Source organism: Nycticebus coucang, chromosome 6, assembly GCF_027406575.1.
Source record: "Nycticebus coucang isolate mNycCou1 chromosome 6, mNycCou1.pri, whole genome shotgun sequence".
Lineage (NCBI taxonomy): Eukaryota > Metazoa > Chordata > Mammalia > Primates > Lorisidae > Nycticebus > Nycticebus coucang.
The window spans coordinates 121,786,945-121,805,588 of record NC_069785.1 but is presented as its reverse complement, the minus strand read 5'-3'; the positions used below and the strand labels follow the sequence as shown (position 1 = coordinate 121,805,588).

General features: G+C 43.4%; 1 protein-coding gene across 1 annotated transcript in view; it reads right to left on the bottom strand.

Annotated features, from left to right (window-relative positions):
* Positions 1-13,938, bottom strand: part of PAFAH1B2 (platelet activating factor acetylhydrolase 1b catalytic subunit 2) — a 33,459-nt gene extending 19,521 nt beyond the window's left edge. The window contains exons 1-2 of the mRNA XM_053593269.1: positions 13,785-13,938; positions 4,302-4,389 (exon numbers count right to left, since the gene is read on the bottom strand). Of these exons, the coding sequence (XP_053449244.1) occupies positions 4,302-4,382 (81 nt within the window). The 5' untranslated portion in view covers positions 4,383-4,389; positions 13,785-13,938. The remainder of the gene's footprint in view (positions 1-4,301; positions 4,390-13,784) is intronic.
* Positions 13,939-18,644: the final 4,706 nt, after the last annotated feature.

The window sequence follows — 18,644 nt, the reverse complement described above, 5'->3', positions numbered from 1 at the left end:
AACAAGGTTCATTTATCAAAATTAAGAAATTAACACTGGCAAATACTATCAACTAAATGAGAATTTACTCAGCTCACAGCACTTTTTTCCACCATTGTCCTTTTTCTGTTTCCAGAACCGATTCAGCATACAATGCTGCACTAGTTCCGCGTCTCCACCCTCTCTTCCAGTTTGGAAGTGTTTCTTGGTGTTTCCTTGTCTTTCACAACTTTGATGCTTTTGATGAATAGTGGGGTCAGGCATCTTGTAAAATGTTCCTCAAATTAGGTCTGTCTGATGTTTACTCATGAATTAACTGAGGCTATAAATTTCTTAGAAGACTACCACAGAGGTTTTATCATTATCAGGCACATGTGATATTGACATGACTTATGGGGATATTAACATTGATCACTTGTTTGAGGCTGATCAGCCAGGCTTCTTCACTGTACAGTTATTTTTCCTTTCTGTATTCTCTTTTCTATTTTTAGAAACAAGGTTTTGTTCTGTTGCTTGGGTTAGAGTATGGTGGCATCATCAGAGCTCACTGCAATCTCAAACTCCTTGGGTTCAAGCCATCCTTCTGCCTCAACCTCCCAAGTAGCAGGGACCACAGGCATATGCTATTACCCCCAACTAATTTTTCTATTTATTTATTTATTTATTTTTTGGCCGGGGCTGGGTTTGAACCCACCACCTCCAGCATATGGGACTGGCGCCCTACTCCTTGAGCCACAGGCGCTGCCCAAATTTTTCTATTTTTTTGTAGAGATGGGGTCTTGCTATATTGCCCAGTCTGGTCTTAAACTCCTGGCCTCGAGCAATCCTCCTGCCTTGGCATCCCAAAGTGTTGGGAATACAGATGTGAGTCACCATTCCCAGTCCCCATCATCTTTTTTGAATACCTCCTTGCTTTCTTGCATTACGAGATGCTCCAGGCTCACCTTTCACTTTCCTTGCTTCAGCTATAGAATCAACCATTTCTCTAAGGAGCTGTTTCCTTTCATTAGAGAACAGTATTTAGAAACCAAGATTTCTCAGCGTATATTTTAATATTTAGTTAAATTAGTCTACCCTAAGCATGCAGGTTTTATAAAAAATGTATTTAAAATTTGTGTCTGTTTTTCTCCTATTTTACTGGGTTTTTTTTGTTTTGTTTTTTTCCAGCCAGTAGTCATTATTTAAAGCCTATTAACTTATGACAGGAACAACCATGGCATCTAGTTTTAGTTACTATTTTTCATAAAGGTATAAATGACCTAAAAGTCCATCAATGAGAAAACAGGAAAATCAACTATGGTTTTTTCATATATAAAGCAGTGAAATACTATTTAAAGAATGAAAATGAATAAACTATAGCTATATCTTTAACATGTATGATACACTGCAGAAATGTACATACAGAAAGACACTACTAAAGTTTAAAAAATGCAAAATATATATATTTAGAAACGTGTGTGCATGTTGTGTACACCCTATGTAAAATACACAAAAACAATAAATGCCAAATTTAGGATATTGGTCTGATGGTGGGGAGATGGGAAAGAGAAAGGAAGTGATCAGTACAGGGATATCAATTTTATTAGCAATGTTTTATGTTTTAGGGTAAATGGCAAGTGGCAAACACACAGATGCTCAACATTATTTAAAATTATTTCTTTTCTAGCCAGGCGTTGTGGTGGGCGCCTGTAGTCCCAGCTACTCGGGAGGCTGAGGCAAGAGAATCGCTTAAGCCCAGGAGTTGGGAGGTTGCTGTGAGCTGTGTGAGGCTACAGCACTCTACCAAGGGGTATAAAGTGAAACCCTGTCTCTACAAAAAAAAAAAAAAATTATTTCTTTTCTTTTTTTTAGAAACAGAGTTTCTCTTTATTGCCCACTTTGGCCTCAAATGCCAAATGCCTGGGCTCAGGCAATCCTTCCACCTTAGCCTCCCAAGTAGCTGGGACTACAGGTACATGCTGCCATAACTGGTTCAAAGTACTTCTGAATACTTAATTTTGAAAATATAAATGAAATAGGAAATTTAAGTCAGAATAACCAAGCATTTGATCCATGCAAGAACAGTTCAAAATAATATTGCCACTCATAAGCCAGTTCATAGACTAATTATTATTATATATTTTTTTGAGACAGAGTCTTATTCTGTTGCACAGAGTACTGTGGTATCATTGCTCACAGTAACCTCACACTGTTGGGCTCAAGCAATCCTCTTGAGCAGGACTACAAGTGCCCACTACAATGCCCAGCTATTTTTTTTTTTCTTTTTTGAGACAGAGTCTCGAGGTATTGCCCTGGGTAGAGTTCCATGGTATCATAGCTCACAACAACCTCCAACTTGGGCTCAAGCGATTCTTTTGCCTCAAGTGTTTTTTTTTTATTTTGTTTTGTTTGTTTTAGTAGAGACAGGGTCTCACTTTTGCTCAGGGTGGTCTTGAACTCATGAGCTTAAGCGATCCACTGGCCTTGGCCTTCCAGAGTGCTAGGGATACAAGCGTTGAGCCACTGCACTCGACCTGGCCAACTACTTTTAGAAATGAGGTCTTACTCTTGCTTAGGCTGGTCTTGAACTTCTGAGCTCAAAAGCAACCCACCTGCCTTGGCCTCCCAGATTGCTAGGATTATAGGCATGAGCCAGCACAACTGACTGAGAGACTAATTTTTTTTTTTGTAGAGACAGAGTCTCACTTTATGGCCCTCAGTAGAGTGCTCTGGCCTCACAAAGCTCACAGCAACCTCCAACTTCTGAGCTTAAGCGATTCTCTTGCCTCAGCCTCCCGAGTTGCTGGGACTACAGGCGCCCGCCACAACGCCTGGCTATTTTTTGGTTGCAGTTTGGCCGGGGCCGGGTTTGAACCCGCCACCCTCGGTATATGGGGCCGGCGCCCTACCGACTGAGCCACAGGCGCCGCCCTGAGAGACTAATTTTTAAGTCTAGAAAGAAAAAAGCGGAAAGAGAATACTATACAACTATAAAGAGTATAAGTAGAATCACTAAATGCCAAAACAGTAAACTTTGGGGGCTTACATAGAAGTTATTACTTCAAAGAGGTAATATAGTTGGAAACAGATGAAGAAGTTAAGACTATTAGAAAAGAAAACAGTGCTAGAAAAACAATGAACATGACAAGAAGACAGAGGCCAGCTTGAAGCGATTTCCACTTGCTACAGATGAGAAACAATTTAAGATTCAAAATATGAAATTAACAGCTGGGCATGGCAGCATGTGCCTGATGTCCCAGCTATTCCAGAGACTGAGGCAGAAGAACTGAGTTCAAAGCTGCTGTAAGCAATGATCACTCAGGCAAATGCCCATTACACTCCAGTCTGGGCAATGGAACAAGATCCATCTCTATACAAAATTAAAAAAAAAAATTAATTTTGAATTACTAAATAAGAACCTATGAACCCATACTATGTTAAATAATAAAAATTGGTTAAGGTCAATCCCACCTGAACCAAAGATCAAAGTTAATATCACCAATGAGACAAACCAACATTACATGTCTTGTGCATGATGTGCTGAGGACGTATCACATCACTTATATTCCTCCCCAAAATTCAGGCAGACCCCAGGTTATGAACAAGATAGGTTCTGTAGGTTTCTTCTTGAGCTAAATTTGAATGTAAATTGTGAAAAGTACATTTACCTATCATCTGTAATAGCCTCTGTTCATACTTGCAAGTTATACATAAGTTATACATGTTTGTAACTTGAGGCCTTACTTTGCAAAAGTCTGGGTTGTACATAAGTCTGTAACTTTCAGAGTGTCTATAATCTGAATCTTGACTATGAGGAAAAAGACAAACTCAAATTGAGGAACATTCTACAAAATAAAATGCCCTGTAGTCTTCTAGACCATCAATGTTAAGAAAAATAAATAAAGGCTAAGATACATTTTAGATTACAAGAAAATCGAAATATGACAACTAAATTAAATGTATGATCCTGGACTGGGAAGAAATTGATACCAAGGACATTACTGGGACAACTGGAGAACTTCGAATATAGTTTTTGAATTAGGTAATGTTATTATATCAATATTAAATAAGCAAATGTTCTTCTTAGAAAACATGCTGAAATATTCAGACGTAAATAAATGGTGAGTGCAACTTTCAAGAAACATCATATTGATATATATGTATAAAGACAGACACAGTAATTATGCAAATATAGCAAAATGTTAACTGATGAGTCTAGGTAAAGAACACAGGGAATTCTAAAATTTTTGTACTATTTATGTAATTTTGAAATTACTTCAAAATAAAAAAAGCTTTTGAAGGGATTCATCTCATGTGAATAAAATATATGTACTTCCTTTTACCTGAGACATCCATCTGTCATCTCCTTGAATATCTTCCGCTGCATGTGGGATAGCTGCTGGATTTGAGTCTCCTTGGCTCATTCTATACCTGAGGAAAAATGTCTATGTTATGTTTCATTTATTAACAAGAATGTTTGTTACTACTTACCTAAATATTACCTGTCAGGTTTTAAATAATAACTTAAGTTTCACTGTGATTTTGCCTAGGAACAAAACAACTGGGGTTTATTTTCATGAATTCAAGGACATAACTGCTTGAGTTGTATAAATATAGCATCACTACATTTCCATACAGGTTTGAATATCACTTAGGAACAGTGCATTACATTTTAAAATCTTCAAGTATATATTTTACTCCTGGTTTTTCATGATTATGTTACTCTAAGTACCAAATGACACAAGGAATTAGACACGGTACAATGAAATCTACATTAGAGACTTTTAGACTGTTAAGAGTTACGTATTAGGGGCAGCGCCTGTGGCTCAGTGAGTAGGGTGCCAGCCCCATATACGGAGGGTGGCGGGTGGCGGGTTCGAACCCGGCCCAGGCCAAACTGCAACAAAAAATAGCCAGGCGTTTTGGCGGGCGCCTGTTGTCTCAGCTGCTCTGGAGGCTGAGGCAAAAGAATCGCCTAAGCCCAAGAGCTGGAGGTTGCTGTGAGCTGTGCCGCTACAGCTCTCTACTGAGGGCAACAAAGTGAAACTCTGTCTCTTAAAAAAAAAAAAAAATAAATAAATAAAAAGTTACATATTAAAAAATACTATACTACTTGGAGGCCTAAGGCAAGAGAATTGCTTAAGCCCTAGAGTTTGAGGCTGCTGTAAGCTGTGACACCACAGCTCTCTACCAAGGGCAACACAGTGAGAAAGAGGGCGGCGCCTGTGGCTCAGTTGGTAAGGCGCCGGCCCCATATACCAAGGATGGGGGATTCAAACCCGGCCCGGCTGAACTGCAACCAAAAAATAGCTGGGCGTTGTGGCGGGAGCCTGTAGTCCCAGCTACTCGGGAGGCTGAGGCAAGAGAATCGCTTAAGCCCAGGAGTTGGAGGTTGCTGTGAGCTGTGTGATGCCATGGCACTCTACCGAGGGCCATAAAGTGAGACTCTGTCTCTACAAAAAAAAAATATATATATATATATATTTAAAAAAGAACAGAAATACATCAGCATGATTAGAATCCATTGGTTACTGAACACACAAATAACTAGAGCATAAATTATGGTAAAATTAGTCATAGGCTTTGGCACGGTTTTCTTTTCTTTTTTTTTTTTTTGAGACAGAGTCTCACTGTGTCACCCTCAGTAGAGTGCTATAGCATCACAGCTCACAGCAGCCTAAAATTCTTGGACTTAAGTGATGCTCTTACCTCATCCTCTCTAGTAGCTGGCACTATAGGTGAGCCCGCCACAACACCCCGCTATTTTTTTCTTGTAGTTGTCATTGTTTGGCAGGCCCAGGTGGGTTCGAACCCATCAGCCCCAGTGTATGTGGCCAGTGCACTAGCTGTTGAGCTACAGGCACCAAGCCTTGGCACTAGTTTTTGACAAACATTTCTAGGTATTTTTTCCTTCCACTTTATATTTTTTTGAGACAGAGTCTCACTGTGTTGCCCTAGGTAGAATGTGGTGGCATCATAGCACAAAGCAATGTCAAACTTTTGGGCTTATTTTTTGTGACAGACTCTCACTTTGTTGCCCTTGGTAGAGTGCCATGGTGTCACAGCTCACAGCAACCGCCAACTCTTGGGCTTAAGTGATTCTCTTGCCTCAGCCTCTCAAGTAGCTGGGACTATAGGTGTGCGCTACTACGCCTGGCTATTTTTACAGACAAAGTCTCACTTAGGTTCAGGCTGGTTTCAAACCTGTGAGCTTAGGCAATCCACACACCTTGGCCTCCCAGAGTGCTAGGATTATAGGCAGGAGCCTCAAACTTTTGGGCTTAAGCAATCCTTTTGCCTCAGCCTCCCTATCAGCAGGGACTACAGGCCTGTGCTACTATGCCCAGGTAGTTTGTCTGCTTTTAGTATAGACGGGGTCTTACTCTTGCTCTGGCTGGTCTTAAACTCCTGAGCTCAATCCACCCACCTCAGTCTCCCAAAGTGCTAAGATTACAGGCAAGAGCCACTGTACCCGGCCTATTATACTTGTTTTTAAACATGGAGTCTCACTTTGTCACCTCAGCTGGATGGCGTGCACTAGTGCAATCAGCTCACTACAACCTCAAACTCCTGGGCTCAAGCAATTAATCCTCCTGGCTCAGCCTCCCAAGTAGCTAGAAGAACTATACAGCCATGTGTTCCCATGTCTGCTAAATTTTCTATGTTTTATAGACACAGGATCTCCCTATATTGTCCAGGCTGATGTCAAATGCCTAGCCTCAAGAGATCCTTTCGCCTTAGCCTCCCCAAGTGCTGAGATTACAGGTGTGACCCACCACAACTGGCCTATTTTTATTACTTTTAATAGAAAATTTTTAGAAAATTTTAGTAATGGGGCGGCGTCTGTGGCTCAGTCAGTGGGGCACCGGCCCCATATACCGAGGGTGGTGGGTTCAGACCCAGCCCCAGCCAAACTGCAACCAAAAAAATAGCCGGGTGTTGTGGCGGGCGCCTGTAGTCCCTGCTACTCAGGAGGCTGAGGCAAGAGAATTGCTTAAGCCCAGGAGTTGGAGGTTGCTGTGAGCTGTGTGAGGCCACGGCACTCTACCGAGGGCCATAAAGTGAGACTCTGTCTCTACAAAAAAAAAAAAAAAAATGTTTAGTAATGATGAGCCCAAATATGTCATCTGATAGTAGGGAAGAAGAAATAAGTGAAATTCAGCAATATTAGAAATGCCAATCTTGGGCGGCACCTGTGGCTCAAGGAGTAGGGTACCAGTCCCATATGCCGGAGGTGGCGGGTTCAAACACGGCCCCGGCCAAAACCACAAAAAAAAAAAAAAAAAAAAAAAAGAAATGCCAATCTTCTAGAAAGACATAAGAAATCAGACAATTTTTAATCAACTCTGGAGAATACACATCAGAACCACTAGGTATGAAATGTAAACAATGATAAAAAAGAGAAAAATCTGGATTCTTTTTAACTTACAGAAAAAGGAGGCCACCTTCTATATCTGCAATGTTTTCCTTTCCTTGCCATCTTCAAATATGTATAGATAAGCAGTCTCAGAGTCACATTCATTCAGTATAAATTTACTAAGAACATAAAACACTGCATTGCCAGAGTAATAGTTCTTCACAATCACAAAGTATCAATCCCTAACCATGAAAGCATTCCTTCGGTCATAAAAAATAAATTACAGAAGCAAACAGCATTAATGCTAGTTAACAAACAAATTATCTCTGTTCTAAATGACACCAGATCTAAAAAAATTAGGCTAAGGTGTAAGCCAATATCTGACTGAAAATGTGAAATATCAGCCTGGTGTGGTGGCTCATGCCTATAAACCTAAGCACTATGGGAGACCAAGGCAGGTAGACTGCTCAAACTCAGGAGTTCGAGCAAGAGTTGAGACTCTGTCTCTTCTAAAAAAAATTTAAAAACTGAGGCCAGAGGATCGCTTGGGCCCAAGAGTTTGAGGCAGCCGTGAGCTATGATGATACTATGGCACTCTACCCAGAGCGACAGTAAGAGTGAGACTGTCTCCCACCCTCCGAAAAAAAGGAAAAAAGAAAATGTAAACTATCACCCACACCCTAGGTTGATGTTCTTTAGATTACTAAAACTTTTAAGGATCAGAAAATAGTAGCTACTTATGAAAGCCTATATATGCTCTACGTTTCGTACAAACCACCTCCAATCCTCACAAAAATACTGCAAAATTAAAAAAAAAACAAAAAAAAAACAATAATAGGGATTTTGGCTCAGCGGCTGTGGCTCAAGCAGGTAAGGCGCCAGCCACATACCTGAGCTGGTGGGTTCAAATCCAGCCCAGGCCTGCCAAACAATGACGGCTGCAACCAAAACTAACAGCCAGCCGTTGTGGCAGGCGCCTGTAGTCCCAGCTACTTGGGAGGCGGAAGCAGGAGAATTGCTTAAGTCCAGGCGTGAGAGGTTGCTATGAACTATGATGCCATGGAACCCCACGCAGGGCAACAGCTTGAGGCTCTCTCTCCAAAAAAAAAAAAAAAAAAAAAAGGAATTAGGGGATTTAGGTATTTTGGACAGTGAATGTCTTTTTTGTTTGTTTTGCAGTATATTGGCCAGCACCCTACTCCTTTAAGCCACAGGTGCCGCCAACAGTGAATGTCTGAAGGGGATATGAAATTAGGTTTGCCTGACCCCAGTGATGTCAGCTCTGGCCCACTGATCACAAATCAGTTCAGGCTGACTCCCTAAAGGGAGTCTTGTAGCTAACCATTTTACCCAGAAAACATTCAAGACAGAATTTAAAAAAAGAAAAAAAGAAAGAAAAAAAAAAAGCTTAAAAACATCAATATAAAATATAAGAAACAGGAATAACGGCAAGATTAATTTGTATACCTTCAGTAAGACAATGGTAACTGACGTTTCAGTGTCTATAAAAGGCACAGGAGGCTCATCGCCCATAGCACAGTGGTTACATACACTGAGGCTGGCAGGTTCAAACAACAATGACAACTGCAACAACAAAAAAAGCCAGGCGCTGGGCAGGCAACTGTACTCCCATCTACTTGGGAGACTGAGGCAAGAGAATCACGTAAGCTCAAGAGTTGGAGGTTGCTGTGAGCTGTGATGCCATGCACTCTACCGAGGACAATATGAGACTCTGTCTCAAATAAATAAATAGATAGATACATAGGTAAGTTATGGGAAAATTAAAAGACGGATGTGTAAAGAAAAAAAAAAAAAAATTTAAGGGGTTAAAACAAATAGCCATACAGAAAGGTTTAAAAATTTGGAGACTGTATCCTGGCGCAGTGACTCATGCCTGTAATCCTAGCACTCTGGGAGGGCAAGATGAGAGGACTGCCTGAGCTCACATATTTGAGACCAGGCTGAGCCGGAGTGAGACCTTGTCTCTAAAAATAGCTGGGCGCTGGGCAGCACCTGTGGCTCAGTGGGTAGTGTGCCAGCCCCACATACCGAGGGTGGGGGGTTCAAATCTGACCCGGGCCAAACTGCAACAAAAAAATAGCCGAGAGTTGTGGTGGGCGCCCATAGTCCCAGCTATTCAGGAGGCTGAGACAAAGAGAATCACCTAAGCCCAGAAGTTGGAGGTTGCTGTGAGCTGTGACACCACAGCACTCTACCAACGGCAATAAAATGAGACTCTGTCTCTAAACTAACAAATAAACAAACAAAAACAGCCGGGCGTTGTGGTGGGTACCTGTAGTCCCAACTACTTGGGAGGCTGAGGCAAGAGAATCAGTTGAGCCCAAGAGCTTGAGGTTGCTATGATGCCAGGGCACTCTGAGACTGTCTCAAAAAAAAAAAGACTAATAGTCTACATAAATCAGAAGATGTCTTCCTATCTGCAATTCAACTTACAGATCTATATTTTCAGAGTTCATCGAACAGATAAATAACTGATCTAAAACAACTTAATAAATAATTAATATTTATTAAGAACTTGTCATTTTGGCTCAGCGTCTGTGGCTCAAGTGGCTAAGGCGCCAGCCACATACAGCTGAGCTGGCGGGTTCGAATCCAGCCCGGGACGCCAAAAAACAATGACGGCTGCAACCAAAAATAGCTGAGCATTGTGGCGGGTGCCTGTAGTCCCAGCTACTTGGGAGGTAGAGGCAGGAGAATCGCTTGAGCCCAGGAATTGGAGGTTGCTGTGAGCTGTAATGCCACCGCACTCTACCCAGGGTGAAAGCCTGCGGCTCCTCTCAAAAAAAAAAAAAGCACTTGCCATTTGCAAGATCTTGCACTAAGCCTTTGTTATTTAAATAAAACTGAGAGAGACCTAAGGAACCTGCTTTGTAACAGCAGAGCTGGTAATTAGGAGAGCTATGTTTTGGAACTAGGGTAAATGATATGCCTCTAAAACTCGTTGCTCTTCAGCAAATGATGTTATATTCTACATAAAAAAGACTACAGAAACAACAATACATTCTAATTTACTAAGTTATTTCACTTGTATTTACTATTATTACTGCCCAAATTTAATGACATTTGATAGCCTGAGCTAAATACTTCCATCTCAACCCTTAATTTCCTCGTGGTCAAATAAAAAAGGTATATAGTTAAAAAAACAAAATGCCAGTTAGCTGAAGCTACAAGGCAAGTATAATTGGGGGAAGATGGCAAAATATTTCCAAGTAGTCTTTTTTCCCCTTTAACTACACATACAAAGTCATCCTTCTTCCTCCAGAACAGCAAAGTATCTGAATGAAAATTTGTTTCTTTGTGCCTCAAACACTTGGATTTTGTATTATTCTGCCAAATCAAAATCTTACAATACAAAGTAGCTTTCACTGTTTTACTGATGCTTGTAGCTTAGTAACATTTTTAAACACCAGAAAGAGAAAAACTGAGCTACAAACTCAGATAATTTCATCTTTAAGAGCAAGCACACGCCTGTAATCCTAGCACTCTGGGAGGCCAAGGGGGAAGGATCCCTTGAGCTCAGAAATTTGAGACCAGCTTGAGCAAGAGGGAGACCCCATCTCTACTAAAAATAGAAAAATTAGTCTATTTTTAGATGTGGCAGGCATCTGTCTATAGTTCCAGCTACTCCGGAGGCTAAGGCAGAAGAATAACTTGAAACCAGAAGTTTGAGATTGCGTGAGCTAGGCTCATGCCATGGCACTCTAGCCTGGGTAACAGAATGAGATTCTGTCTCAAAACAAACAAAAAAAACAGACTGACAATTTCGAAGGGGGATAAACTGCTGATTTCTTTTCTTTTCTTTCTTTTTTTTTTTTAAAGGGCCTCACATTCTATTGCCCTCACTGGGAGTGCAGCCTTGAATTCCTGGTCTCCAGTGGTCCTCTCATTTTAGCCTCCCAAGCCAAGTAACTGGGACTATAGGCACTAGCCACCAGGCCTGGCTTTTCTTTGTGTGTATTGAGATGGGAGTCTTTCTGTTGCCCTTAAAGGAGTGCCGTGGTGTCATAGCTCACAGCAACCTCAAACTCTTGGGCTCGGGAGATCCTCTTGCCTCAGTTTTTCATTTTTAGTTGAGACGGGGGTGTCACTTGCTCAGGCTGGTCTCAAACTTGTGAGCTCAAGCTATCCACCCTCCTCGGCCTCCCAGAATGCTAGGATTACAGGTGTAAGTCATGGAGCCTGGCCTAAGAGATGGAGTCTTGCTATGTTGGCCAGGCTGATCTTTAACTCCTGGCTTCAAGCAATCCTCCCACTTCAGCCTCCCAAAGTGCTGGGATTACAGGAATGAACCGAATGAGCTACTCTCACAGACATATGAAAAAAAAACGAATTAAAAGGCTTGGCGCTTATAGCTCAAGCAGCTAAGGCGCCAGCCACATACACCAGAGCAGGCAGGTTCAAATCCGGCCCAGGGCCTACCAAACAGCAACGACAACTATAAGTAAATGGCTGGGCATTGTGGCGAGCACCTGTAGTCCCAGCTACTTGGGAGGCTGAGGCAAGAGAATCACGTAAGCCCAGGAGTTGGAGGTTGCTGTGAGCTGTGATACCATATCACTCTACCCAGGGCAACAGCTTGAGGCTCTGTCCAAAAAAAAAAAAAAGAAAGAAATTTTAAAAAATGACTAATTATCCAGAGAAGTCTGTGGTAGGTAACAAAAATCTGAGTGATTCTGGGCTTCTTGCCTTAAGCAGAGAGCAATAATGTAACAAAGCCATCTTCAGAATGGTGAAGCAGGAACCAAGAAAAAAAAAAAAGAAAATACCAACAGGGAGAGATCTATTTCACCTTACTAATTCATAATAATATCCCCATGTAGAAGTGATTAACTTCTAAGATCACAAACAGCCAAGCAGAATGGAAATAAAAGATCCAAAGAACAAAAGTTGTATTAATTTATCATGAAAAACTATACTCCAGGGAAGCTTTAATTGTGCACTCAACGGAGTTGTTTGGGAAGATGAAGAATAGGAGAGTTGCACAATTTTCCTTCATTTTCTTTCTTCTCTACTTAACCTGGACTTGGATAACAACAGAATTTCCAGATGTTTATACCAGTACTACAAGGTAGTGTCGTGCATCTAATCAGAAACCAGTTCCAACAACAAAGAATTCTAAATTCTCAAGACGAGTTAGGTGTTAAGTGTGAACCAGGAGAGGAGGCAGAAAGCTGAACTAAGAATTAAAAGATTGAGAATGAGAGTCTCAAACCTAAGACTCTTCACTGTTTCAGAAGGAGTTGGGTTATTCTGAAGAGGAAGGCTGGCCTCACTCTAAATGCCCCAGCCTCTGTGGGCTGGTGGGTGGGTCTCTGGCTTCTAGCACATCCATAATTTATTATCAAATGCCCAAATCAACAAATTAAAACACAAAGATCTCCCACTCCTCCCCTGCTCCCCCACAAGGAGGCAACCTTTATGTCAGAACAATGTGGCCTGGAGAAAAAGCTACAGGGAACACACAAGGCAAAGACCATATCTTTATCCACACTACCTCTCACCCAAACCCTCCCAATTTAAAGCTGTATGAAAGGAGGTCCTGGGGTGGATCCGGGTGGTCTTTCCTTTCTCCGTGGGTCAGCTATACAAAGAAGCCAAAGCTTCACGCGGCTCGTTTTCTTAAGGTCTGTATATGAATTATAAAAAGCCACGCTGGCCCGGACGTTATGGAGATCAGAATGAGTCACCATGCAACAGACAAACCAAACCTGTGGACTAGATGGCCATGGCCCGGGAAATGGACGTGGACCAGGAAAAGAAACCCCTCCAACCCTATCCACGGACAGGCTGGCTGACCTTGGGCCTCTCTGAGCCTAAAATGAGGTGCTAGGCTGGCAGCCTTTTAAGAAACCATCTCTCCTGAATCCTGACAGTCTACGGGCCTTTCGAAAACATCAGAGTAGATAACGGAGAAGTTCTAAGGAGATGGAAGTGTTTTAACAAAAGGGAAAGGGAAAAGTGCTCGGTAAAAAAACAAAAGAGTAGGTGGTTTGGGCCTCCAACAAAAGGCCAGGGGAGAGAAGGGTCAGAGGCTCAACCCCAAGGAAGGAGGGAACACGCAACAGCTCTGGCTGGAGGTGGAGAGTTGGTGTGAACGCCGCCCGCGGGCGCGGGGAGCCGGCTGCAGGGGGCTGACTCCCGGGGGCAGGGCTGCGCCCCGCCGCGCTGCTCCTCCACGGTGGGCGCGCCGGCCGGCGGCAAAGGGAAATCCACAGGTTTGGGCGCCAGGGGACCCGGGAAGGCGAGCGACGCCGGCGGCTGAGGAACCAACGCCGGACCCGCGGAGAAGGCGCGCGCGCGCCAGGCACCCCAAGGGCCGGCGGGGGGTGGGGGGAGGGGCTCGGCGGGTGGGGGAGGGGAAGTCGCAGGCCTCTCACAATAACACCTCGCCGCCCCTTCCGCCCCCTAGTCTAGGCCACGGGCCCCCGGCGACCCTGGATGCACTCACTCAAGCAGAGGGTCCGTGCGGGCCCCAAGCGGCTGCGGCGTCGGCGGGTGGCGCTTCTGTCGCTCGCTCGGTCCCGGCGGCCCCGCTCTCCGGCGCGTCCCTCCTCTGGCCCCAGCACCAGAGCCTCCACTTCCGGTTCCCCTGCCACTCAGGCAAATGGTTCCGGAAGTCCCGCCCCCACGCTGCGGCGCCTCGGCGTGGCCCCCCTATCGCCACTTTCGCTGTCTGCGGGCTCTGGTGCTGCGCGCCCAGGGCTCTTGTCACACCCCCAGCAGGTTGTCTGCCTTCTTCTCTTTCGTGGCCTCTTTTGTTTGTAGTCTGAACGGCGTGGACCTCTATTTTTCTCAGGCTGCAGTCCTCAATCCTGCGTTCTTGTCACTGCAGTGTGGAAATGGCATTCAGTGACCTCACACTGACGCCATTCCCTTTCCACTCCGCCAACCTGGCTTCCCTCTCCACCGGTGGAATAAACCAGATTACTGAAAGTCTGAGGAAAATAGGGCACCGGGGTGAATGAGGCGGTCCCCGACAGTTACGAGGGGAATTTGTTTCTATGATGAATGTAGGCATTGGGGGTGACGTGCGCGTCTTTTCCTTAAAGATCCCTCAGTTTAGGGAAAGACATAACATATGCAAAAGTCATTACTGAAAAGGTTGTATGCTAAATGCTAAATACGTGCAGGATTATAAGGAGGGGCAAGAGATGTGCTTAGGTTTATAGGCGCAGAACGTTTTGGACACCAGCACCCGGAGCTGGCCCTTTAAGGGTGGACGCGATTCATCGTTCCTGTGATGTGTGCAGCGGACCTGGCAGAGCCAAGGCTCCGAAACTGATAGGGAAAGGGGGTGATTTTGCTGACAAAAAACCTGTGAATCCTGTAAAATCCTGAGATCATAAAGTTTCAAGATACAGCGAATTATTTTTCAAATTACCTGTGCTGGCAAGTAGTATTAAATTTGTATTATGTAGGCATGTACAATTCAAAATAATTTTGTCCTCATTGCTAACTTACCTTGGAATTCTCTTGGAGATGTTCAGACACTATATGGCGTACTAGTAGGGGCTTAATAAATGTTTGTTGCTTTAAGTGTTTCATTGCAAAGCATTTGTGTCCAGAGAACTCAAAATGGTGGCATTAATGAGACGGCCCTGAAATGTATTGATAACAGAAGAGAATCAGCTTCAGCTATTCTCTGGGAATAAATCTATGCAATCCTGCATTTCCCCAATGTTAGTACCTAATAGTGAGAGGTCAAAGACCAAAAAATAAAAGATTATTCCGAAATATGAACCAAAGGAAACGGAGTCCAGGTTCTGTGTGGGCAACATCGGCCTATCTTTCCACCCGGATGTGGGTGAGCTGAGAAGGAAGTCAGCAAGTGGGTTAAGGTAGATGGAAATTTAAAGGGTCGGAAGGGCAGGGATTGGCACGTTCCCTCTTTCCTGGGTTGGGCGTTTATTTCTTCCTTTGCGGGTTGGTTCTGTTTGGGCGGGTCCCTCCATTTCACTCTATGGAATAAGCTTTAGTGTAATTACAACTTTAATACATTGTCTTCCTTGCTATACTGTAAGCTCTGAGGGAGCAGAAACATTTTTCTGTGGATTCCTAGCCCCTGACATGGTTCCTAATTCATAGTAGACATTCCATTAATACTGCTGAATGAAGAATTAATGAACCAGCCTTGAATTTGTGCCTGGGTGGAACCTCTGGCCTACCTTTATGCTTTTTTGTTTCCAACTTTTTTTTTGTTTTGTAGAGACAGAGTCTCACTTTACTGCCCTCGGTAGAGTGCCCTGGCTTCACACAGCTCACAGCAACCTCCAGCTCTTGGGCTTACTGATTCTCTTGCCTCAGCCTCCCGAGCAGCTGGGACTACAGGCGCCCGCCACAACGCCTGGCTATTTTTGTTGTTGTTGTTGCAGTTTGGCCGGGGCTGGGCCTGAACCCGCCACCCTCAGTATATGGGGCCAGTGCCCCACTCGCTGAGCCACAGGCGCCGCCCTTGTTTCCAACTTTTAAGTTAAGAAACATAGACAAAGAAGGTATGCCCCTAGGAAATACTAGAGCTAAACTAGCCTCTGCAAATATTAAGTACCTTTACAGCTCAGGCAGTTTTTTTTGTTTTTGAGACAGAGCCTCAAGCTGTCATCCCAGGTAGAGTGCTGTGGCATCAAGCTCACAGCAACCTCCAACTCCTGGGCTCAAGTGATTCTCCTGCCTCCGCCTCCCAAGTAGGTGGGACTACAGGCACCCGCCACAACACCCAGCTATTGCTTTTTGTTGTTGCAGTTTGGCCGGGGCGGCTTTGAACCCACCACCCTCAGTATATGGGGCCGCTGTCCTACTCACTGAGCCACAGGCACCACCCAGGGGGGATTCTTTTTTTTTTTTTTTTTGGAGACAGAGTCTCACTTTGTCGCCCTTGGTAGAGTGCTTTGGTGTCACAGCTCACAGTAACCTCAAACTTGGGCTCAAGCGATTCTCTTGCATCAGCCTCCCAAGTAGCTGGGACTACAGGCACCCACCACAACACCCAGCTGTTTTTAGAGATGGAGTCTCACTTTGGCTCAGGTTGGTCTTGAACCTGTGAGCTCGGGCAATCTACCCACTTCGGCCTCCCAGAGTGCGAGCATTATAGGTGTGAGCCACCTTGCCTGGCCTATTCATTTTTTTTTTTTAATCTCAAATTAACATGAGGGTACAAAGGATTAGGTTACAATGTTTGTGTTGCTTAGGGAAGGTCTTTGTTGTAGTTGTGTCCCACACCCAGGAGGTATGCCATATACCCTTACATTGTGCCCATTAGATGGGAGCACACCTCTCCCTCCTCCCCTCCCCTACTCCCTTACTCCTCCTCCATCCTCCCAACTTAATTAAATTGAGTTTTTTTCTTGTGTGGGTGTGTATTAGTATGTCTACTACTGGCTTCATATTAGTATGGAGTACATTGGATATTTGCTTTTCGATTCTTTTTTTTCCTATTTTTTTATTGTTAAATCATAGCTGTGTACATTAGTGCAATCAAGGGGTACAATGTGCTGGTTTCATATACAATCTGAAATATTCTCATCAAACTGTTCAGTGTAGCCTTCATGGCATTTTCTTAGTTATTGTATGTAGACATTTGTATTCTGCCTTTAGTAAGTTTCACCTGTACCTATTCTAAGATGCACCATAGGTGTGGCCCGACCCATTACCCTCCCTCCACATGGCCTCACCTCCGCCCTCCCTTCCCCTTCCTTGGCCCTTTCCTCATAGTCTTGTGCTATAGTTGGGTTATAGTCTTCATGTGAAAGCTATAATTTAGCTTCATAGTAGGGCTGAGTACATTGGATACTTTTTCTTCCATTCCTGAGATACTTTGCTAAGAAGAATATGTTCCAGCTCCATCCATGTAAACATGAAAGAGGTAAAGTCTCCATCTTTCTTTAAGGCTGCATAATATTCCATGGTATACATGTACCACAATTTGCTAGTCCATTCGTGGGTCGATGGGCACTTGGGCTTCTTCCATGACTTAGCAATTATGAATTGGGCTGCAATAAACATTCTGGTACAGATGTCTTTGTTATATTGTGATTTATGGTCTTCTGGGTATAAACCTAGTAAAGGAATTACAGGATCGAATGGCAGGTCTATTTTTAGGTTTCTGAGTATTCTCCAAACATCCTTCCGGAAGGAACGTATTAGTGTGCATTCCCACCAGCAGTGTAGAAGCGTGCCCTTTTCTCCACATCCACGCCAACATGTCTGGTTTTGGGATTTTGTTATGTGGGCTACTCTTACTGAGGTTAGGTGATACCTCAAAGTAGTTTTGATTTGCATTTCTCTGATGATTAAGGATGATGAGCTTTTTTTCATGTGTTTGTAAATCGTGCATCAGTCTTCTTTAGAGAGGTTTCTCTTCAAGTCCCTTGCCCACCCTGAGATGGGATCACGTGTTCTTTTCTTGCTAATACGTTTGAGTTCTCTGTGGATTCTGGTTATTAGACCTTTATCGGAGGTATAACCTGCAAATATTTTCTCCCATTCTGAGGGTTGTCTGCTTGCTTTACTTACTATGTTCTTGGCTGTGCAGAAGCTTTTTAGGTGATCAGGTCCCAGTAGTGTATTTTTGATACTGCTTCAATTGCCTGAGGAGTCCTCTTCATAAAATATTCACCCAGGCTGATTCCTTCAAGAGTTTACCCTGCACTTTCTTCAAGTATTTTGTTTTTGTTGCAGTTTTGGCCAAGGCTGGGTTTGAACCCGCCACCCTCGGCATATGGGGCCAGCACCCTACTCACTGAGCTACAGGCACCGCCCTTCCTCAAGTATTTTTATAGTTTCATGTCTTAAGTTTAAATCTTTTATCCAGTGAGAGTCTATCTTAGTTAATGGTGAAAGGTGTGGGTCCAGTTTCAATCTTCTACAGGTTGCCAGGCAGTTCACCCAGCACCATTTGTTAAATAGGGAATCTTTTCCCCACTGAATGTTTTTAATTGGCTTGTCAAAGATCAAATAACAGTTAAGTAGCTGGATTCATCTCTTGGTTCTCTACTCTGTTCCAGACATCTACTTCTCTGTTTTTGTGCCAATACCATGCTGTTTTGAAGACTATCGATTCATAGTACAGTCTCAGGTCTGGTAGCGTGATTCCTCCTGCTTTGTTTTTATTGCTGACTAACGTTTTGGCTATTCGAGGTTTTTTCTGATTCCATATAAAACGAAGTATTATTTTTTCAAGATCTTTAAAATATGACAATGGAGCTTTAATAGGAATTGCATTAACATTATATATTGCTTTGGGTAGGATAGACATTTTAACGATGTTGATTTTTCCTAGCCATGAGCATGGTATGTTTTTCCATTTGTTAAC